Raw genomic sequence first — 23473 nt, forward strand, 5'->3', positions numbered from 1 at the left:
GCATTCAGAGAAGGAGTCCATTTACATTAACTAGTGACCGACTTGTTAAGTACACCGAGTTCCACAGAGCCCCTTTAATATTTTAACCAGTCTGTGCACTCTGACAATGATTGTTGATGGGAAGTGTGTGATTGTTTTAAATCCCTGATGTTTAACTTTCTAGTGAATGTTTTATTTATTAATTTTCTTCCTGGGTTTTTTGTTGTTGTTTTTTTATGTTTGAAACTAAATGAACCAAAGAATAGCCTTGCAATAAATTAGTAACAATCCAAGTTCAGCTTTTTTTCATGTATTTTTTCATTTTCTATCACACACACACACACACACACACACACACACACACACACACACACACACACATATATATATATATATATATATATATATATATATATATATATATATATATATATATATACAGGTGTATTATCAAGGCACAACGTCCCTGAAAATCAGAGGAGAGAGGTACAGGGGGAATGAGTAAACATGGTACCAGAACAATTGATGGAAGTCCAGTTTTTATATGTCCTCACTGATACACAGGAATAAATAATGAATTTGTCCTATGAAGAAGCAAAGAGTAACACGGTACCATTAGTGAAGCATATATTATATATTGTCACATGTAATATCAAAATAAAACACCTGATAAAGTGTATAGTCTTGGATCATAAAAAGGAAATAACTATACAACCTTTCTTAAGGTGGCGCCATGTGTTCCACGTATTGTTCATTGTCATAAGATACACAGTATTTGAAGCGGTGCCACCTTAATTGCTGGTATTTCCTCTTCCGCAGGAGTTAACTGAACTTTGATCACATTTTTGGTCAACTGCTCTCCAAGTGTGGATTACAAGCTGTTCTACTGAGTCAGGCGTCGGAGTATACTTTAAAGTTACTATTTTAATTGCATAAAACTGACACTGTGTGATGGGGAAAAGAGTCACTAAACAGGATGGTTCCTCCCCCGCTGTCCAGAGGAAGAGAGTCCAGGGGAAAGATGAGACACCGTGAGTTACCGCAACATGTGAAATTGTCCTGTTTGGGAACAGCTGGTGATTTTGCAGGTGTAATGAGTATATTATCTGAAAATGTTAAGTCTTATTAAGTTTCATTGTCACAATCATTTGATGTGACTGGCACGGCCCCAGAGGTTGCATAAACCTTTCTAATATGTGCTTCAGATTTTGGTCCTGTGCAGAAGATGAAGAAGTGTTGACTTTATTGTATTCTGTGTGTGGTTTAGCATGACGGCGGACAGCATTACCATAGCTGCCATCTTGTGTCGAATAGAACATTTCTTTGGGAGAGAAATAGGTCGTATAAAAGTGTTTTTCTAGTTCCCTCTGTGCTGCGATGCCCCTCAGTTGTGTTGACCTGAGTTCCTGAGTGTGTGATTGGTTGCTGGTGTGTTTGGTTGAGTGAGTGAGGGTTGGTTGTCCCGGGAGCTGATTGGTCCAGCCTCCAGACCACAAGTCTAAAGGCCAGCTCCTCTCAGGTCCTGCGGACTGGCTCTGGAGGCTGGATGCGCAGTATGTCTGTTTGAGAGCTAGATGTGTTTTTAAATCAAACCCTTGAAAATGGTGGTGGTGCTTGGGAGGTGCTCAGAGGGGAGTCTCATTTCCATGTTGGGTTAGGGTTTCCTTCAGCTCCATGTTCATAACAGACCCTCATTCCTTAAGTTAAGTTACTAAGTTCTGTATCTTAGGCAACTAACTGGAGGAGAGTGGCCCTGAAGACTCTGAAACTCAGAGACACATGTCCTTAACAACCCTGTAAGGTCACTGGCACACACAGTTTAAAAGCCGGCCGTCTCCCCTCCAGTCAGTTTGAACCGAAGGAGCCTCCGGGATGAGAGGTGAAATGTCATCAAGAAACGGAAACAAGTCCAGTTTCCTACGATACTGAACTTACATTGACCATGACCTGGATGACTGAGAACCTTCGTCAACATGTTACCAGGCGACCGCATGGGTAACCTCCTTTGACAGACCTTGAACGACCTAGTGAATGTTCTCGTTTGTAAATAGAAATATGTTTTCATGTATCCTAAGATGTATGAACCACATGGCAAAAGCATGTTATTAAAGACGTGGGTAACTGTCACTCTATAATATTGATTACTGTTGGAATATAGAGCTATTTAAGTTATTTTACTAACAATATATCACCTGCAGCAGCTTTCATTTTTAGATGTTGTAAAACTTTTACATTTGTAGTCATGGACTAGAAGTGTTCAGAGAGGAGAGTTCCAGCGTTTTAGTTGTAAACTTAAAAAGATATCAGTTATGTGAATTATTTGATAGAATAAAATGAGCAGACGCTTGTTCTGCAGTGTGGTTGTCTAGTAAAACAAAGGCTGCATTACATCACACTGCAGTTGTGCCCTCATTAAAAATCTGGTATGAGCTTTTGGACGTCTTCTCGGAAAGTTTCTTAAGTGAATAGTAAAAGTGTGAACTCTGGACAGATGAGGCGACAGTTTGATGGCTGCTGAAATGAACGACCTCCTATACGTTTCCCTGGAGCAGTGTGGAGGAATCGGTCTCCGACTAAAAGGGCTCTTCTGGCTGATTAGAGTGTTAATGGAGGGGGTGGGATGTATTGCCCATTAATTGCCAATAGTCTGAATAGCATCCTCTTTTCCGCTGTTGCCTCTAGGGAGTCAAGACTGACTTCAATGACAGCCGGCCTGCTTGATTAGATTGTTCAGTTCTTCTCTCCCATATTAATGTCTCCATATTAATGCTGCAACCACAGACTGGTGGTGACATGTGGGGAGCAGCTCTGTACGTGCCAATAGGCCTGAGTGTACATTCCCCTCGACATCTGTTGTTAAAATTGCCTTCATGTGGCTGCAGCCAGTTCTCCTCTGCACCTGTTAGAGCTGTTCAGTACATCTCCCAAAGATTCTTTACCAATGAATTTTATTAAGTTACCATACCGAATCACCACTGTCATTGGCAGCAGTAGCTTTGAGCAGTGAGCTCCCCTCACTGGTGACTGGGAGCACAGTTGGCTGCTCAGCTGTGATTCACAGTGCATTACCTCCCTGTGAAGAAACAGCGGATGCCACAGAAACACTCTGATAACTCTTCCATAAATGATAATCAGCTGGGCTATTAGCCTTATGTGCAGTGCTTGTATTGGCTGATTTTGTACTTAACACAACTCTTAATTTTACTGGAGAGATCTTTGGGGTGTAACACCTCATTAGCAGTGGCACTTAGGAATAGCAGAGTCATTTAGGAATAAACAATGAAGGGAAAATAAAAGGAAAAAGACAACAACAGACAAATGCTTACAAAGAAAAAGGAAATTCCACAAATGGCTAATAGAAAGCTATTACAAATGTGTAGATTGTGGACAATTTGATCAGTTCAAATAAAATACAGTACAAAATGTGACAGCTTGGACTAGCAATAGACAAAATATACTACTGAACTGAAGCCATATCAACAACGATGCTTTCACTTACTGAAGTACACAGTGTAATACATTTGAACACTGACCTCTTTTCCAAAAAAAAAAAAAAAGTGAACAAGCTACATCATCAGTAACTACAAATCTTTAAACTGAACTGAATGAAGTGACTCAAATCCCCAAAGTGATTTGTGATTGCCATGTTGAGCAGCTCACATTTGCTGAGTCATCCCAACCCTCCTCAGCTAAAACGGAGCAGAGCTGAAGTCAGATGTAAAGTAGCTGACCGCAGGCGGGAGTAAAACGTATCCAATGTTGCCGTAGTGTGGATTTTGTGATGTAACACTTACTCAGATTGGACAGATTGCACCGATCTGGCTCTGAAGAGGGGCGCTTCTCAGTCAGTTGTATTCTGTTCTTGTTGGCTTAGTTATAGAAATTAAAATACAACAAATATTTGAGTTACTTAGAGAGCACCTGGAGGCTTCTCCAGAGCAGCCAGAGGGTCATCTGCCTTTACTGACGTAGGTGAGATTGCGGTTAGATTCTGAGTGCTGTATCGTAAGCAACTGGACGTTTCACCTCTCATCCAAGAGGCTTCTTCAGTTCTAACTAACTGGAGGGGAGATGGCAGGCTTTCAAACTGTGTGTGCCAGTGTCCATACAGAGTTGTTGAGGACATGATCAAGGTGAGTCCAGGTGTGAATGGTTGTTAAGCTGTCTGGGGAGGAAACTCAGCACTGCACTGTAGGTGGGTGATGGCGTAGGACACCTCCTCTGTTCAAAGAGAGCCGTTCCAGTCCGACATAGATGGATTATTTTTCTCCTCTTTCAAACCATCTGTATTCTCTGGACAAAATGTTTACATTGTCGTGCTCAAAGGAATGATTTTTCTCCTTCAGATGTAGTAGACAGGGAGTCTTATCATGAAGAGATGGCCCTCCTGTGTTATTCAATTCATTTATGGAGCAGTTGTCTTGTCTCCCCAGTGTACAAATCTGTTTTGTCCTGGCTGTATTGCACAACATAAACTATATAACTCTGTTTATGCCTGAGTGTTTTGTCCTCAGGATGGACAAGTTTCTGCCTCAACGTGGGTTTGAAGTGAACCAGGATATGATGTTTATTGTAGATCCTCCCGAGTTTCTCAGATGTTCCAGCGATGAAATTGTTACCTTTTCTCGTCTGCTCTGGATCTTTTAGAGGTTTTGTTTGAAGGTTTTCTGTACACCTCAGTGTTGAGGTCAAGTAAGGCACAACTGTGGTCTAAAGTTGGTTGGTTGGGTGATTCGACATCATATGAAACCATTGTTTCCTCTTGGTTCAGTGTTATTTATTTCACATATCCAAGCACTTAGCCAGTATCCTAGCTCATTTTGTCAGTAAAACTCATCACCGCATCAAAAACGAAAAATGATTTTGCCAATAAGGGAAGAGAAAAGCCTGCAAACTCCCCTCCAGTTAGTTAGAACTGAAGAAGCCTCTTGGATGAGAGGTGAAAAGTCCAGTTACCTACAATACAGCAGTTAGAATTACCATGACCTGGATGACTGAGACCTTCATCAACATTATGGTTGATTGTCAAAAGTTACACTGTTTTTATCGCACTTTCTGTCTGTTCTCAGGTCCCGATGGTGGCTTAAAAGAGGCTTATTTGCCCTCTTTGTTATCTTGATTTTGGTGCCCGTCTCGCTCAGTATGCTCCCTGAATTAATCCAGCACTTTGTGTACTCTCACAGAAGTAAGTGAATTATATTTTTTCCTCTAAGTAATTTAAATCATCACTTACTCACAAGAAAAGGCCCCACCTCTCTGTTCCTGTTTTGCAGTCCGGCTGCCGTTCTTTGTTGACCTCAGCCGACCTGCTGATCATTCCCTTAATCACACCATCAACATGTACTTAACATCAGAGGAGGGAATCTCCCTTGGCGTATGGTGGGTAATACCCTTTTTGAGCATTGATACAAAAGGCTAAGATTTTTCTTTAATTATTCAATCATTAGTTGTCTCTCCACATGGGTGCATTGTGTTTCATCCCTTAAAGGCACACAGTCCCTGAGAGCCGTTGGAAAGAGGCTCAGGGGAAGGACTTGGCATGGTACCAGAACAGTTTAAACGATGGCAGCACAGTTTTCATATATCTTCATGGGAACACAGGCACAAGGTATCATAAATAATTCATTTGTATTATAGTTGGTTCCTGAAAAAGCCGAGTAAAGTACCATACAGCTAGACATATTTCTTTTTTCCTTTGTGTCTTTTTTTTTTATAAACATCGATTTATTGGCACATGTGTTGTGTTTTCATCATTCCAACAGGGCAGCCACTCATCGGGTGGGAGTGGCAAAAGTGAGTGATTACCAACACAAACATATTAATCTTTTGGAGATCTGATAAAGGTATGAAAGTCTCAATAGCCATTCTGATGACAAATAAGCATTATGTGTCAACAGGTATTGAGTGCACTTGGCTACCATGTGCTGGTGCCTGACTACAGAGGTTGGTGCAAATGAAGATTTATGACTCTTCATCCAAACATATTTTCCATCTCCATGCTTCTTGCCCTGTATTGATTGTAATACACAACCTTCTCACATTGATTTAATATCATATGCAGGCATATTATTACTCTTATGCATGATGAGTTGTTTGTTGTAAGGCAATGAAAAGAAAACGGTTCAACTTTAGGTCAGCATCTAGTGCAGCTTTCCCTTTGAATGGCTGCCACCTGGTGGCAGTGAAGAACAGCTTGGTGATCTGTCAGTGAGCAGCAGTTGATGTAAGAAACTGTGGCAGGGTTTGGAGACTCCACTGGTGAACCAACTGAAGCCGGTCTGACCACTGATGCCCTCTACTTGTACAAGTGGGTCAAAGCCCGGAGTGGAAACAGCCTCGTGGTCATCTGGGGACACTCTCTTGGCACTGGGTCAGTAAGGAAAGACTCAAAATCCACAGTATTGTATTCAAGTAACTCAACTTGTAGTTGCAGACTCTTTTGGATGTGACCTGCATATTTTGAAAAACTGAACTTGCCATTGCCTGCAACATTTACACCTTGTTCATGTGTAATTGATGTATCAGGGCAGTAACCCAAATCTGTTAGAATGAGCAGTGATGACCATCCTAATAGCTAAGTGCTAAAAGACAAAATGTATTATCTGAAATCAGCACAATGCAAAAAATGTTTTTAGAAAAAGAAATCATGACCAAAAGATGGTTAAGAACCCTAATTTTATCTAGCAGTGAAATGCAAACTCAAGTCAAAGTAGATTTTTTTTACTATCCTTCTGCTTGCTTCATAAATTATTTGATTAAGTAAAATACATTCCTGACAGAAATTGTTTCAGTCAGCCCACAGCTACATAAACCTGCCACCATCAGGAATAGTTAAGGAAGAAAGTGTAAATACATAAGTAAACAAACACAAACTGGGGAAAACGAAGCTGTCATTCTTCATTTCTCTGTACAGAGTCTCCACTAACGCAGCCGTAAAACTGATTGAGCAAGGTAGGTTTTGCTACCAGTGAATTTTGTCAAATAGGGATGAAAGAAAGTGACTCCAGGATCTCAGTGTGACGACTGGTTCCTCTTTTGTTCAGGAGAGGTTTTCGATGGAGTGATCCTGGAGGGCGCATTCAATAGTGCTCGACAGAAGATACCAGGTCATGCTTTTTCTTGGGTAAACTTACCGCTTTTATATTTAGTTTGTATATTTCCTGTAACTGCTGCCGCTACGTTATTCATAACCTTTCAATGTTTTTTTTAATAAGTATTACTGGAAATTTCCGGGCTGTGGGTACTTATTCCCAGAACCATGGGCAGAAAACAAGTGCGTCTTCCCTACTGAAGAGAAGTAAGTCTAATGAAACACTGACCTGCTTGCTAAACACAGTTAAATATTGAATTATGCATCAGTATATCAAACATTGATCAGCTGTTAGTATTGTTATTACCTGTAAAATGCAGTGAATGTATGTGTTTTTTTTATTGTTCTGCAGTCTGAAGAAAATGAAAAGCCCGATCCTTTTCCTTCATTCGGAGGACGATCACTTAGTCCCCATTCAAGTTGCTAAGCAGGTAAAACACACAGAAATCTATACTGTAACCTGAGCTGGTATTTTCTTCACAGCTAGAAGTGATTGAAGATGGGATACCTTGTTGAGAGTAGACTGAACTCTTTTCTTTTGCCCTTATAGATGCATGAGGTCGCAGCGAGTGCCCAGGATGCAGAGCGAGTCAAGCTGGTGTCATTCGACGGTTCGCTTGGGTACCTCCACAACGGCTTGTACAAAGACCCCAAACTGCCTGGCATCTTAAAGTGAGGAAACATTTCACTGATTATACTTCCAGTGATTGTACTCTGCCTCTGCAAGTCTGTCTGTTAAACAAGCTGTTTTATTTCTACAACATGTGTACCTCATCATGTCTCCTCTGCAGGAAGTTTGTGCTGTCGCTGCAACGTTGGAAAGACAAGTGAAGCAGAAAAAGCTGATTTCATTTGATCACACTGGAATCAAATGTTTTGTCCCTACTGCTGCATGAAGAGGTGATTCACTTTGAATCTCTGATTATTGTGAATCCATTTGTTATTTTATGAATTAAACTGAGTGGAAAACTGATTAAACTTTTTTTGTTTTTTGATCAGTCGCAAATAACGATTCCAACTGGAAATGCAATTTAGATGAAGCAGGAGGTGCCCTCTGCTGGGCGTTGCAGTGTGGTGATAATGCCCATCCATAATACTGGATAATGAGTTTAGTAATCCGAGGCTTAAAATGTCTAGGTGTCACTGACATTTCAGAATAATTCAAGGAGAACAGCTGGAAAATGTCTGTTCTCTGACCTTGCTGTCACAAATGTGTTTTTAGGGAAAAATGAATGAATTCTGAAATTGGGAGTTCTTTTAGTTTAAGGAGGATATAGTGCCTTCAGATAAATTCTGATAATCTCAATTCAAATGTTAATGCTGTTCAATCAAAATATGTTTTCCTGTGTCAAGCTGCATTGTTCTTCCTTGCACTTTGCTGCAAGAATATGTATTGGTCTCATTTGGAAAGAACTCTGGAGGAGATATCCACCTCTTCAGAATTCATGTAGCACCGCTTCAATTTCTTGTAAATTCACAGTGAACGGACTAAGATTATTTCAGGTACATGTTGCACCATTTAAATTTGCCTTGAAGAACATGTTCAACTGCTGAGGTTCTCCTTTGATCCTGAAGATTTATTAGGAAACCTGTGGTGACTAAAGAGTAGTCACACACTCTGCATTGCAAACATCCTTGTCCTCTAAACATAGCTGATTGTGTAAAATATCTAAAGCTGTACTTTCTTTCAAATAAAATAATAATCAGCTGTGTGCTTGCGGTGATTTCTCTCAATGTCAGGAACACTTGTGTGCATATTTCATCTTCACATGCAAGTATATGATGTAAAAAGTCTTTATTCACATTCTTTATTGAACCAAGACCCCTCTGTACAATATAATAGACTATTATAGAGAAGCTCTCTGTACTTTTTTTATAACTACAAATGAAATGTAATGAGTAACACACAATTCACCTTTTAACTAGACCTTCCAACTTCACTTTGTGCTCCATCTGTTCATTTATACACCTTAAACTCATATTGATTTTTGGTCTTTGGCAGATTCAGATCCCATTAGAATTTCAGATTCTGTTCCATACCACAATTTTATCTTTTTCAAAATCAATCAAAATCAAGGTATACACAACATCTCAGAAGTATTGTACTTTTTACTCCACTGCATTTGTCTGACAGCTGAAGTTAAGATGAGATAACAAGAGTTTATTGATTTCTCACAAGATAAATACACTCTATGCAGCAGCTTGGAGCACTGATTAACAGATTAAAAAAAGTAAAATAGAAATACAAAGAAGAATAATAGAAAAGGCTAAACACTACTCATAAAAAATAAGGATTTTTTTACTTTCCACATACAACATGTGACCAAGAAAGTTTCCAGAACACCACCATCTGAAAACCAGTTGTTCTCTCTCCACACACTTCCTGTCAAGTTAAAAAATATTGTATCTACAAATTTGATCATTTTGAATTTTTTTTAATAATCCTACTTCTCTAATTGAAACACTGAAAACGGTTGTTTTTCTGAACTCATGATGAGTTGTTCTCACAGGACAGTGATGCTGCAGGAAAAGAAAATGGGGAAATGTACAAACACAGAGGATGATTCAATTCAATTCAATTAAAAAAAAAGTTATTTGTCCCCGGGGGACAGTTGAAGGCAGGTGGAGTAATTGTACACAGACACAAACAAGTCCGAACATTAAATACACAAGTCAGCATGTTAGTTACACAGACACAAAACAAGTGTGCATTGTTGTAGATAAAACTCTGCAACAGTACGGTATATTAAATGGTTACGTTCAGCACAACCTACACAACCACAGCAGTAACACACACCATGCACATCAAAGATACACTGTGTAGTTTTGGGGATGAAATTTTAATCAGAAGAGAAAGTTCTTTATAGACAGATTCTCTTAATGTTTAAACAAACTAAATAAACTCTCCTCAATTGCATGACTGAACAAACACACTGTCCTTAAAGGTCAACACAGTTTCATACTGTTTTACTTTGTCTGTATCTGGCGGACCCTGCCACCTTTCCAGCTTCAAACGGTCTGAGAACAGCTTGTTCATTCACTTATGGAAAGAATATATATTTCTGAGTTTGAATTATTCAGGGGTGGCAGTAGCTCGGTAGGTAGAGCAGGTCAGCTAGTGACTGGAAGGTTGTTGGTTCAAATCCCAGCTCCCCCTGCATGTCAAAGTGTCCTTGAATAAGATACTGAACCCCAAATTGCTCCTGAAGGCCCTGTGATGAGCTGGCGACCTGTCCCAGGTGTACCCTGCCTTTGCCTGGAGACAGCTGGGATTGGCTCCTGCAACAAACCCTGTGACCCCTTGAAAAAGGGATAAAGTTGTTACCGATGATGAAGAAGTTAAAATTATTACCTCAGAAATATTAAAAGTTTGAGGTTTCTTTTCAAGACTACATACTTCCCCTTTAACACAATAACCATTTTACATACTGACATGTTCCTATTTAAACTTTTGAATGCAGAGGTTTTATTTGTCATGGAGTATTTTCACAGCGTGGTACTTTTAGCAACGGATCTGAATATTCGGCCACCACTGCTTGAAAGAGAAGTGACACTGGAGTTCCTTTGAGCTGCTGCTGTAGATGGAGCATTGTCTAAAACAAACAAGGCCCTTTATTATACGTGGCTGTTCTAGTTCTGATGAGTGAAATGTACCCAACTTTATGTATTGCTTACAAACTCAAACCTTCACATATTTGTTTTAGCAACGGGAGACGTGTATCGCATGTGTTTAATATACCCTAGTTATTCCTTAACTTTATACCTGTTGCATAAAGTTAACTGCACCATCCCTAGAGAAGTGTGAAAGTAGAAAACCATCTCAGCACATGAAATGAAAGGTTGAGGGTGTTGTGTGAATGCTTTAAACTAAACATCAATTCATGTAAAGTGACACATTGTTCAGACAGGTTGACTCAAAGTAGGAGGCCTCATCAGACAGTGAATAGACCTGTTTGAGGTCTACGTGGATCATGTTTCATGCACCAGCTCTGTCAAAGGTGAGCTGAAGCTCCGGTCTTGGCAGTCGGATGACGTGGCTGAAGGTTGCGGACGATGCGCCGACAGAGTTTCTTTAATCCCCGCTTCAACCATCGCTCTCCACGCTGACTGGACGCCGTGAACCATGTGACTCGATTCGGCCAATCCGGCGTGCGTGCGATTGGTTTTCGTGAAGCGCTTACGCCATATGCGTACGAAAGCATCCCTAAAAATTGCCTCTGTCATACAACCAGGAAGAAGGTGGGATAGCCGTACAAAGCTAACAGCCCCAATCTTTCTGCATACTTTCACCGACAATAATGGGCTCTTCTAGGTGGAAAGTGGCAGCGGCGGCCTTTCTCGCTATAGTTGGCTCTTTATTACCTGTCGACGCAGATGAACATGAACACACGGTAAGACAGCGTTTTGAGAGGCCGATTGAAAAGGGGGAGCCTTGAAAATAATGGACGTTTGTGCTCTGTGTAACCAGCTAGCTGTAGCTATAACGGCTAGCTTCATACAAGAAAACACAATTGCAGACGCGACGGAGTGCATGGCTTGGACTGTTGTTTTATTTATCGATGCTCGGGGAGCTAATAAACAGATAGACTTTGAATTGTGTAGCTAACTTGTCAACACTTATCGGCCTAAGTGCTTACGGCTAACGCTTGCTTGCTTGCTAGCGTGTTAGCACGTCTTCCACACTGGTCTTCACAAGCTTTCCTTGAGCACCGGCGGAAACTGCGCTCAAGTTAGACTAGCTAGCGTTAGTTAGTTGGTCATCTAAATTAAAAACTACTCGCACAATGGACATGTAAAGCTGCTAGCCTCGAGGCAATCAGGACAAACACGATTTCTACCAAGTGACGATGAGTGTTTTTTTTATCAGCCAGCTTTACATTATGCCGAAACACCGGTTCAGCGTCAGGGCCTCTCGGTATTTCTGCCCCCAGACGCCTTAATTACAACTGGTTGACAAGTTAATAAGAGCGATGGTAGTGTCTTTTTCACATAAGCTAGCTGGTCCATGCGTGGGGACTGTCAGGTTGTTGGAAACAGATGTGGAATTGAACGAAACATGGTTAACATGCAACACTTCTTATAGTGAGTCACTGACGCAGTGACAAGTGTGTTAGATTTTCATGTGTTTGCATGAATTTGGATGCGGCTACCACTTTTTTGTACTAATCAGTGATGATAACGTTACCTTAAATAATGCATATTTTAAAGTGTACTGTGTAAATTAAATATGTATGCCTGTTGTTATGAATGTGTGTAAGGGGGCATGCAATGAAACTTATTTATTGGTCACTGTAATTTTCTAGTAGAATAACAAATACCTGGGATATCAAACCAGTAGGACTTGCAGGACATGTGAAGCCCCCCTGCCCCCCCGACCTCATTGTAACAGAACTTGTTCTTACTTTGCAGTACACAGATAAGGAGGAGGTAGTTTTATGGATGAACACAGTGGGGCCTTACCACAACCGACAGGAGACATACAAGTATTTCTCTTTGCCCTTCTGTGCGGGCTCCAAGAAGACCATCAGTCATTACCATGAAACACTTGGAGAGGCTCTGCAGGGAGTGGAGCTCGAATTCAGCGGCTTGGACATCAAGTTCAAAGGTATTTGACCGTTGCACCGACTTTCACCTGTTGAGCATATATGAACTAATGAGAGCACATAGGTCTTGTATTCCCCTGTGCACCATTTTCCCATATCTAACTATAACAATGTGGTATTTATTACCTGTGCAGATGAAGTCATGCAGACAACATACTGTGAAATTGACCTGGACAAAGCCAAACGGGATGCCTTTGTCTATGCCATAAAGAATCACTACTGGTACCAAATGTACATAGACGACCTGCCCATCTGGGGTAAGTGATACTTGTATATCTTAATATATGTCTGTGTTGTGAGTTGTCCTACGATCTGGAGAATTGCATCAGTATTTTCTGTCTCTGTCCGTCTTCCGTTCTGTCTCAGTTATGAGTCGCTTTTGTTCTTGATGGCTCTTAAGCCTCATACAAAGGTGCGCAGTGACACTGGCATCTTGTGTGTCAGTGTGGTTATCTTGGAATCGGAGAAGTCAAACCAGTTCATATTCATAGGAGGGACTGTCCATTAATCGTTGGCCAAACTACTAGAGAAGTAACAATACACACAACCGTGTATCAGATGGCTTACTAAAAGGCGCTCAAGCCAGTACATGTGGTGATTAAAACAATTCAGCATGCTTTCTGGTCAGTATCTGTTGAACAGTGCAGCCCTGTTGATAAGCAGCTATCTTAGAATTCCGTGAATTGAAATGTAGTTACTTCAGAATGTAATTGTGATGCACTAAGTTCCGCACTGTTGAAGATGTATGAATATGTGACTTAAGCTTTATATCAGATAAAGCCTTGAACTTGGTGACATGCCAGCTTCCTACACTACTAACTAAAGAGAAGTTTTTGGATGCCAAATTTAATCATGGAATTCTCCAGCCTTGTTCAGTGCTGAGAAGCATATTTGTGAGCCACTGTCATGGCTGACTTCTTGAGGTTGTCGCTCTAACAAGTTATTAGTGTGAAAGCTCTCATACGTGGTAGTAGTTTGCACAACACTGCCACTCCTTCAGATGTGTTGGCAGCTGTTGTATGTGATGGGTGGAGCATTGACATTTACTGAGACAACTCTCCATGCTGAATTCTTTATACTTGACTTAATGACAATAAATAAATATAGACTTTGACCTCATATCCGGTTTGCCAGCGTGGTAACTGAAGCAGTGCACTTATCATGGCTGAGACAATGGCATGTGTGGTTTATGTTATTAGCTTAGAAACAGCACAGCTGTAGTTTATCTCTTTCTGACCACACACACCAGCACCACTTGCTACAGTTTCCTATATCAGATTCAGCTCACCTGCCCAAGTTTGGTCTATTAGAAAAAAAATGTTCCTGCTAAATTAATTTGTGAGCCCGAATAATGAAAATGTTTGTACAGTATGATACCCCTTTTACGTAAAGAGTTTCCAATTAATGATTGTGCTTTATTGTGACCTCATTTCTGCTTTAGTACATGTTTCCACAAGGGATAACAAACCATTCTATAGTTACATTACATTTGTCATGTAGCTATGCAGTGGTGAAACAGATAATAAATATACAGGTTTAGAATAACAGGCACCCAGTTTGGACTTGATTCAGAAGGACTGTTTTACCTCAAACTGATTTGCACAAAGTAAGTGATTATTTGTTTGCGGTGGCCAGCAGGGACAAACTTTGATAACAATTGAAACCTAAACACTGAATATAACAGATGAATACAGATGATGATGTTCCAATGTTAACAAGCAGTGTAGAAAGTGACCTTTATTTGGCATTTATGCTCCCTGATTATTAATGTTATTTAACCATATGGTGACCAAACAGTACAGGCAAATTCCTCTTTAGTTATTGTCCTCAACATATAGACATGAAGACACATGTTCTAGAGCAATGTTTTGATCCCTTCACTCATGTTTTATACTGTGAAGTTAAATTATGTGCTGCCAGTTGTAAGCTCCTTTGGAAATGATAACTGAATTTATTTCAGTTGTGAAATTTTGAAGCTACATATTTAATTAGTAATTGAAATAGGAATGTCAAATTTATTTTTGTAATGTTTTTTTTAAGGCATAGACTAAAGTGTTCATGCTGTGCGCCAATGTATAGGTCATGTATTAGTATTTAAAAGCTCAGTGTTTGCAGCTGTCAATCTGACCATTTCTGCAAACACCTGTTCCCTAATTCAATGCATGTCAATTTTCTTTTAAAGGCATTGTTGGTGAGGCTGATGAAAATGGAGAAGATCATTATCTGTGGACGTACAAGAAACTGGAGATTGGCTTCAATGGCAACAGAATTGTTGATGTAAATCTGACCAGTGAAGGCAAAGTCAGACTCGTGCCAAACACGAGAATCGCAATGTCATATTCGGTGAGTACTTAATTAATCTCAGGAACATGGGGCCCAGGATCATGTTAATGTGTTGATTAAGATAAGAATGTTAATAAACCCTTTCCTATTACAGGTGAAGTGGAAGAAGTCGGATGTGAAGTTTGAGGACAGATTCGACAAGTACCTCGATCCATCCTTCTTTCAGCATAGGGTGAGTTGAATAATATGTTTGTTTTCTGAGATTTATGCTTCATTATGCAGGCTAAGAGTGCTTGTGACTTGTTGTAACAGCACACGTGTGTGTTACTTGTCTGAAGGTACAAGTGAGCCCTCATGCAGTGGTAGCACAGTGTAATTGACCCACCTGTTAACTTTTGGCTGACTCTCTCACTCCTCCTGTCGTTGTGGCAGGAATCTAGCCTGGAATTTTCTGACAGGAACTTTGGCCGATTCAAATGTCTGAATTTTGAAATGCATAAGCTACTACAGCCAGTGGGTTAAAAAAAAGTATGTCTCATGCCCTGACTTGTACAGTGAGTCTGAGGCCACTGAGAGCAGGGATTTAAAAAGAGTGTTTGTCTAAGCAAGTTTTACTGAAATGTTTCTAAGTCACTACATCTTGTTTTATTTATGTTTTTAATATTTATTACATTCAAACGAATACAAGGTTACTTACAATAACAGTTGCTTTTTACTCTTTTAGATTCACTGGTTCTCCATCTTCAACTCCTTCATGATGGTCATTTTCCTGGTCGGTCTGGTGTCCATGATTCTGATGAGAACACTAAGAAAGGATTACGCCAGATACAGTAAAGAGGAGGAAATGGATGACATGGTAATTTTTGACACTATGGTTTGGTCTCGTGCACATTGGTATTTCTTGAATATGAGATAACATTTTTAGGATTTCCATTTTTGTTTGAGCAAGTTTTAGTGAATAGTAGGTGTCTTCACTCTTCTCACTTTTGTTTTTGTTTCAACTTCTGCTGGACTGTCCATAAAAGTAATAGACTGTGCCAAGAGTTTCTGATCCTGTGCAGCCTGTTTGACAAAATTCAGTCTAATTTTGCATTTTGTCACTGTACCATCAGGACCGAGACCTGGGAGATGAGTATGGCTGGAAGCAGGTTCACGGCGACGTGTTTCGGCCATCAAGCCATCCACTAATATTCTCCTCGCTCATCGGCTCCGGCTGCCAGATCTTCTCCGTCTCCCTCATCGTCATCATTGTTGCTATGGTTGAGGATCTGTACACAGAGTGAGTAATTGGTAGATATGATAATTTTGGATCAAGTTCCAAGTTAGTCTTATAGCTGTGTTTCTTTAACTCCACTTGGAATTCATCTTGTATCAAATACTTTGTTCTCCTCTTTAAAAAAAAGAAATGAAATGTCCTATTTCATAGGGAAAACTTTTATTTTGATTGTAGAATGTAGCGAAAATGTATGATTAGACATGAGTGTTGGAGATGTTAATGATTAATCAATTATGACATTTCAGCCATTTATTAGCCTTAGTATGCATTTTTTTTGGAATGAAATAGCTTAAACTTTGCATCCCTGATGAGTGTAGAAAAACACTGCAAGTGTGAAATACCAGTTTCAAGGAGAAGAAGCCCAGACACTGAGACTTCACATTACACATGTCATTTTTCTCTGCAGGAGAGGATCTATGCTGAGCACAGCCATTTTTGTGTACGCTGCCACCTCCCCAGTCAATGGCTACTTTGGGGGCAGCTTGTATGCAAAACAAGGAGGTATTGAAAATGCCTCACATTCTGTCCTTCCTGGATATGAAATCTTGGATTGATATTTCCTCTGAAAATGCCATTCTAACTTTCACACATTATTCTGTTTGATTTGTCTGAATAATACAGGCAGAAGATGGATTAAGCAGATGTTCATTGGGGCCTTTATGATCCCAGCTATGGTGTGTGGGACGGCCTTCTTCATTAACTTCATTGCTATCTACTACCACGCCTCTAGAGCCATCCCATTTGGCACCATGGTAGGTTTGACATCTCCCTAAAAACCACAGAGTTATGAAGAACATCTGAGTCCACAGCTTGAGTTTATCTATGCGCCTGTGCTCATGATTATAGAGTAATCAGTGGTTGAGTGTATAGACAGCTGATGTAATGAGAGTAGTGTAGAAAGTATTTAGACTGTATCCCACATCGTGTAAGTCTTTGAAAATGTATTCCGATATTTTTGGACAGAAGATTATTCTTTGGTTCGTCTGAAGAACATGAAAAACAGATCACATAACATTAAGCACTGGCTCCCAGAACTGGATGCAGATTTCAATTCTGTTGAGTTTATTTCTGCAAATAGTGCAGATGTTTCCAAACTAAACAGTAATTTCAAAGAAAAGCACAAACGCTTTCCACGGAAACTCTTCAGTCAATCGCAAACCGCTTTTTGTTGGCCCGACATACCATTTTAGTTTTCTGTGTCCGTCTGCACGACATATGTTAAATCATAAGTGTCAAGTAACCATCTTGAAATGAAACCATGTTGTAACTGCATCAAGCAAACTTGTTTCATCAAACAGCGATATTTTTTTTTTATTCTCAGCTGATCATAACCATGAGCCTCTATGTGTTCATTAGCTCTCTAATTTAATGAATACTAGTGTCTGCGGGCATTTGTAACTCTAGATTAGACGATGAGCATTAATTATAAAAATGTATAAATCAAGAGATCTAAAACCTTTTTATTAAATGTCTTCGAGCTGAATAAAACATTCCTGGTCACGGTCAGAGGACACTAGAGATAAATGTCTTGATGTCAGCTGTAAACCCAGATCACCAAATCAAATATGAATCATTTATGTCTCCCAAAGGTTGCTGTCTGCTGTATCTGCTTCTTCGTCATCCTGCCACTGAACCTCGTTGGGACAATTCTGGGTAGGAATCTGTCCGGGCAGCCAAACTTCCCCTGCCGAGTGAATGCTGTGCCGCGACCAATCCCAGAAAAGAAGTGGTAAGTGTGACCCAACAGGCACGCTATTCTCTGGCTTTACAATATGTTGAGGAATTTGCCTTGGTGACACTGGAGTCAAGTTGGAGACAGTTTGAATGTGCACATGGTACAAAAATGTTCTCCACATTTTTGTTGAAAGTAGCAGGTTACACGAAGAGCTCAAGAAACAGCTACTGTTAAGTAAAAAAATCAAAACAAAACAAATGAATGAGGTTGTCAGGGAGTCTGATCTGCTGCGAGAAAATAAGATGTTTTGAAAATACTAAGGCCCCACCCTTCAAAAGCTTCTGGGAAATGTAGTTCAGCTATTGGCGTCAGTACACTGTTCAAAATATTCTGTTAAACAGTCTGTTACACATATTTATATGTATAGTAGTACTGGGACAAACAATTACTGTCATAATCAAGTGATCTTATTTGCTAAATTAGTTTTTAGTAACTGTCAAATGGTTTATTAATTTAATAACTTTCCAAATAAACATAAACTTGTCACAATTAACCATACATTCAACCAACCATTATCATAAGTAATTTGCTGCTTTAATTTACCATTAATCCAAAAATATTTAATTAGTAATCACATGAATAAATGAAGATATTGGTGATTTTTATATGCTAAACTAATTGGATACATGAGATAGGTCAAAGTGTGTTGATGAAGTAAGCAGCTCTGCACTACGGCACAGTGATTAAACATAGCATAAGTTGTGTTCATGGCTGTGGAAGGAAGTGTAATGACTGACTGGTGGGCAGTGAGGAAGTCATAGTTAATGCATAAAATGAATGCTTAGTGTTGTAGGGCTGGTGTCTTGAGTGTTAGACATCAGGTCTGAAGTAGAAAATGGTTTTGCTGTCTGCACAAACTGAATGAAAAATGGCAAAGCAATAAACTGTGAGTGCATTAACATTTACAACCTTCTGCCAAGCACTCTGGCCAGCTGCCAACAGGAAATGGTAGATGTATCTTGAGGCTAATGTCAGACTTTGCTTGAGTTTCCCCAGTTGTGTCTACATTTACCTTTTTCCTTCTCTGAACACAATAAGTCACATATCTCTGCCCTGGAGGAGGAAATTTGATGTGGAACCTTGACAGTAAACAGTCATACTCATGTTGTTTGTTGTGCTCACTCAGGTTCATGGAGCCGGCTGTCATCGTCTGCCTCGGAGGAATCCTTCCATTTGGGTCCATTTTCATTGAGATGTAAGTCTGTGCTGTTGTACTGGGGATTTCTATGTGGTGAGAGGATTTTCCGGTGACATGTCGTCTCTCCTCTTCTTCAGGTACTTCATCTTCACATCTTTTTGGGCCTACAAAATCTACTATGTGTACGGCTTCATGATGCTGGTCCTGGTCATCCTGTGCATCGTGACCGTGTGCGTCACCATTGTGTGTACGTACTTCCTGCTCAACGCTGAGGACTACAGATGGTGAGTGTAGTCATGTTTTGCCATTGTAGGACACTGACTTTTGACCTCTTTTGTGGTAATCTCTTTAACAGAGTTCGTACGAAGTCTTTAAAGTTCAGAAGATGGTTAATTGTATCTGATATGTTAGGAATATGCTTGACTTCAAATACATTCCTTGAAAAATGCTTATGTATTAACGTAATCTGGTGTTTCATCTACACCAGCCGTTCTCAATTTTAAAAATGATGTAGCAGAAATTAAAATTTGAAAATCTTGTCACCCAAGCCTGAAATCACAACTCTGATTAGCACACAAGACTGAATATTAAGTATTTCCTTTAGAAACAGAGAATTCAAAACAGATAAATAAAGAATAATATGTGATTTAACTGACTCGTTTGATCAGTTCTGATTACTTTTTTTTTTTTAAATATAAAGAAGTAATCATAAATACTTTATGGGAATTTCAAACTTAATTAGAAAATTGAAAATATTTATTTATTGATTGATTGTAATGACCTTTTGCAGCCCTACTTCAGTACCTTCATTGCCCACCATAGGGCTGCAACCCACACTGTGGGAATCACTGAACCACACAATCACTCAGTCTTTTAATATTGGAATGGTCGCCATCCTGTTGATGTAATTGTTTGTTGTCTTCTGGCGTCAAAATTGGTGAGAATTTAATATTAATGATCAAAACACACTGTCAAAGTTGATATGAACAGCTGATAAAATGATTTTGTCCTGTGTTCAGCATTTCAGAATATTTAGAATGTGCTGTAAACGTACAGCGAGCTCCCTAAATCTCCAGCTGTTTTATTTTCTGCTGTTTTTTTAGGCAATGGACAAGCTTCCTCTCTGCTGCATCCACTGCTGTTTATGTTTACATGTACTCCTTTTACTATTACTTCTTCAAAACTAAGTAAGTCCTCATACCTCATTGAACACATGCCCTCATAAAATACAGCCCCAGAATGGGTAATAAAATGTCATAAAACTCCAATCTATTTTTCACATGTTGTCTCATCCTGTTGTGTTTCAGGATGTACGGTCTGTTCCAGACATCCTTCTACTTTGGCTACATGGCTGTGTTTAGCACTGCCCTAGGAATCATGTGTGGTGAGTCTGCTGTCCTTTTATTTAAATCAAATCTATATACAGTATGTCATATCTCTGGCTGAACTAGAGGAACTAACAAAGCTCTTTGGTCATTGAAATTCAGGTTTTATCAACTCCAAATTTGCAGTAATAAAGACTTTGAGTATACTTCCACAACTTCCTCAGTTAATTAGACTTTTAGTCACAGAACGAATGTGATCGAATCAATCAATGTGACTAATTGGCTTAAATGCAAAGGTTGGTTTTGGTGCAGAGTAGAGCGAGGCAATTGATTCTTCTTATCTTAAACCTCATTCAATGTGGTTAGCCTCTACAAGGTGAGACTAACTGCACGAATTTGTGATAAATGGCTTACTTGATTAATACTGCCTGGATTAGTGTGGATGGTTCATTAAGATTTATTCATGAGCATAAACAAGGATTTGTTCACAGAAGCAGTGTTACCAAAAAGTAAAAAGAATTTCACACCCCCGAGCTTCAAGTCCTGTTGCCAGACATCAGCAGATGGAAACACAACACATGTAGCAGTGTTAGTAGTCACAGGGAAAACAAAGACATTTGAAAATATTGACGCAGTTGCCAAAGTAACCATTGGTTTCACATGTTGATATTTTGCACAGCAGGTGTTGTTGCACAGAATGCACCTCTGGACAGTGACCTTCACACCTCTCAGTAAATTAGACAAAATAATGATGATAAAATGAGGAACAGAATATTGATATAGAATCAAGTTTAATTGTAGTTATCTTTATTTTAGTTGATTTCTCTGACACCTATATTAAAAAAGGGTACATGCATAGGATAAATATGAAGAATAATTTGTATATGATGATGTAAATAAAATTGGAGGAGTAACAAATCTTTTCCCTACACTTAGTTGTTGCATGAAGCCTGATGTCTTTTCAGGCAGCCTGCACATTTTTCCACTTCAGCTTTAAGTGCAGTTGAATACTTTTCCTCATCAGCTGCAGGCCCAACTCATTCTTCAGCTTGAAAGTAATAAGCCAAGGCTGCCACCTTAAAGCCATCTCTAATTTGCACTCACTTCTGAATGGTGCCTTCTGGGTTTGTTGGGTGTCTGACAGGTTATTTTGTGGAAGCAGAATGTGATTTATTTGATATAACTTCACCAGTAATCATTTTGTCCTGTGATAAATTGACCTGGAAAGTGAGAGTGTGATACCTGCAGCTGCTAAGAGAAACTCACAGAACACATTTATTTGTTCCAGGTGCCGTTGGATACATGGGAACAAGTGCCTTTGTGAGGAAGATCTACACAAATGTGAAAATTGACTAAGAAGCAAAGCAGCAACACAGGGATATTAAAGGATTTGCCTACGTGTATCCTGAAAGACGGCGGGCACAAGTCATTCTTTATTATTTTTTCTTTCTTGCAAAGAGATTGTGAGAATCTCACTTTGTACAATGTAGTTTTTCCATTTCCTGAATGAGTTTCAACGCCGCAACTCAAAGAGCAAATGTGCGGAAGAGATATCAAACACACAAGGTTCTGTTTTTATCAGTTGCTTTCAAACAAACGTTGGGGGCAAATGTTTAAGGCTGATATGGCTTCTGTTTTCCAACCCAGTCCCACCTGAGACCAGAGAACATAAATGTTTATCGATGGAATAGTGTAGCTCTCTTCAGTGAAGAGGCCTAAGTGTATTGAAAGCCTTTGTTCTATTGTGTCAGAATATTGGAGAGTTGGGTTTGTGCCCGTGTTTCCGATTTCTATTTTGTATTCTTGAAGTCACTCGTTACTACACCGTACAGTCTGTTCTGATTTATTTCCACTGCGCAAAGATATAAAAAAGAAAAAAAGCTGTCATCACTCCAGAATCATTCCCCCATTTTGACGATTAATTCCCTGTTACAGTAGCAATCCATCCAGTTGATGAGAGATTTTAGTCCTGCTGTAGTTTACTGTACAGACGAGAACAGAGGGACTGATCGACGGTTGAGGTACAGTTAGAACCGATTTTTAAATGGATGTTTGATGTGATCCCATTTCCCCGTTCTGCCGGGGTTTTCTTAATGTTTGGGTTTGAATGAAGTCTACTTGTAAAGATAATATATGGCTGGGGGGGAGTGTATATAACCTTAATAATGTACCTTTAGATGTAGATCCCAAATGTATTTTCGTTGTACAGATTTACTACAGGGTGTTTTTTTTTTTGTTTTTTTTAATGAATCATTCAGTTAAAAACAAAACAAAAAAGGAGATTTTGTTTTGTTACTTTTTTTTGGTGCTTGGGATGGGGCTGGTGGCGCTGTTACATCTTGCCTGAAATTGCATGAAATTTTCACCAAACCATCTGCTCATCAAATTCCACTTTAGTCAGCGCTGTCAGGTTTTTATTTCATTTTATTTTTCCAGATTCAAAATGTAAAAAAGGTACATTTTGATGACCCGTAGGCCTGCTTTTCTTATTTTGACTTCATATATTATTTAAAGCTTTAAAAGGCTCTTCATCTTCTGGTTAAGCCATTTCCCTCATGTTCTTTCTGTTGCCTAACCTGAAACATCATTTGTGAATGTCAGAAGGAATGAGGCGATTGCTTTGTTTCCACAAACATACTGTACAAAGTGAAGTTTATGTACACTTAAAAACTAGATGTTTTCATAACCACACACAGTGCTGCGGAGTGTTTCAAACGCTTTCCCCCCCATTTTGTGTAAATACAGTATGTACCCTACTTGTATGAGAAGTGGCAATGCCTTTTTTTTTCTAATTTCCAGTTCTCCCCCACTGAAGTTGATTTTGGCACCTCATGTTGTGTACCAATGTCTGATTAGACATTCTGAACCTGCATATTAACTTGCTGTAAAAAGAGAAAATAAACATGTTTATGTACAGGGGTTATTAAGTGTGGTCCTGATTTTGAGGGTAAATATTTAACTAAATTATTAGGTAAGCCCATACATGTGGATGTACTGTAGGTGTGGGTCACAGGACACTGTCTGTTTTATTTAGAGTTTCAAGG

The 23473-nt window shown here is 39.5% G+C and overlaps 2 protein-coding genes across 2 annotated transcripts; both read left to right on the forward strand.

Moving 5' to 3' along the window:
• The first annotated feature begins 795 nt into the window (after window positions 1-795).
• On the forward strand, window positions 796-8781 carry LOC119034120 (lysophosphatidylserine lipase ABHD12-like). Its single transcript, XM_037124857.1, has 13 exons — window positions 796-1010; window positions 5049-5164; window positions 5253-5358; window positions 5468-5587; window positions 5742-5772; window positions 5877-5922; window positions 6220-6349; window positions 6893-6930; window positions 7023-7102; window positions 7194-7276; window positions 7422-7500; window positions 7620-7741; window positions 7861-8781. Exons 1-13 carry the CDS (start codon window positions 931-933, stop codon window positions 7898-7900), a joined length of 1071 nt encoding a protein of 356 aa, XP_036980752.1. The 5' UTR covers window positions 796-930; the 3' UTR covers window positions 7901-8781.
• Window positions 8782-11179: 2398 nt separating this feature from the next.
• Window positions 11180-23348, forward strand: tm9sf3 (transmembrane 9 superfamily member 3). Its single transcript, XM_037123242.1, has 15 exons — window positions 11180-11460; window positions 12479-12674; window positions 12807-12929; window positions 14855-15015; window positions 15110-15187; window positions 15680-15811; window positions 16068-16234; window positions 16638-16732; window positions 16853-16983; window positions 17821-17960; window positions 19093-19161; window positions 19242-19388; window positions 20208-20291; window positions 20412-20488; window positions 21718-23348. The coding sequence occupies exons 1-15, from the start codon at window positions 11368-11370 to the stop codon at window positions 21783-21785; spliced, it is 1761 nt and encodes a 586-aa protein (XP_036979137.1). The 5' UTR covers window positions 11180-11367; the 3' UTR covers window positions 21786-23348.
• Window positions 23349-23473: the final 125 nt, after the last annotated feature.

Source organism: Acanthopagrus latus, chromosome 15 (assembly GCF_904848185.1).
Source record: "Acanthopagrus latus isolate v.2019 chromosome 15, fAcaLat1.1, whole genome shotgun sequence".
Taxonomy (NCBI): Eukaryota; Metazoa; Chordata; class Actinopteri; order Spariformes; family Sparidae; genus Acanthopagrus; species Acanthopagrus latus.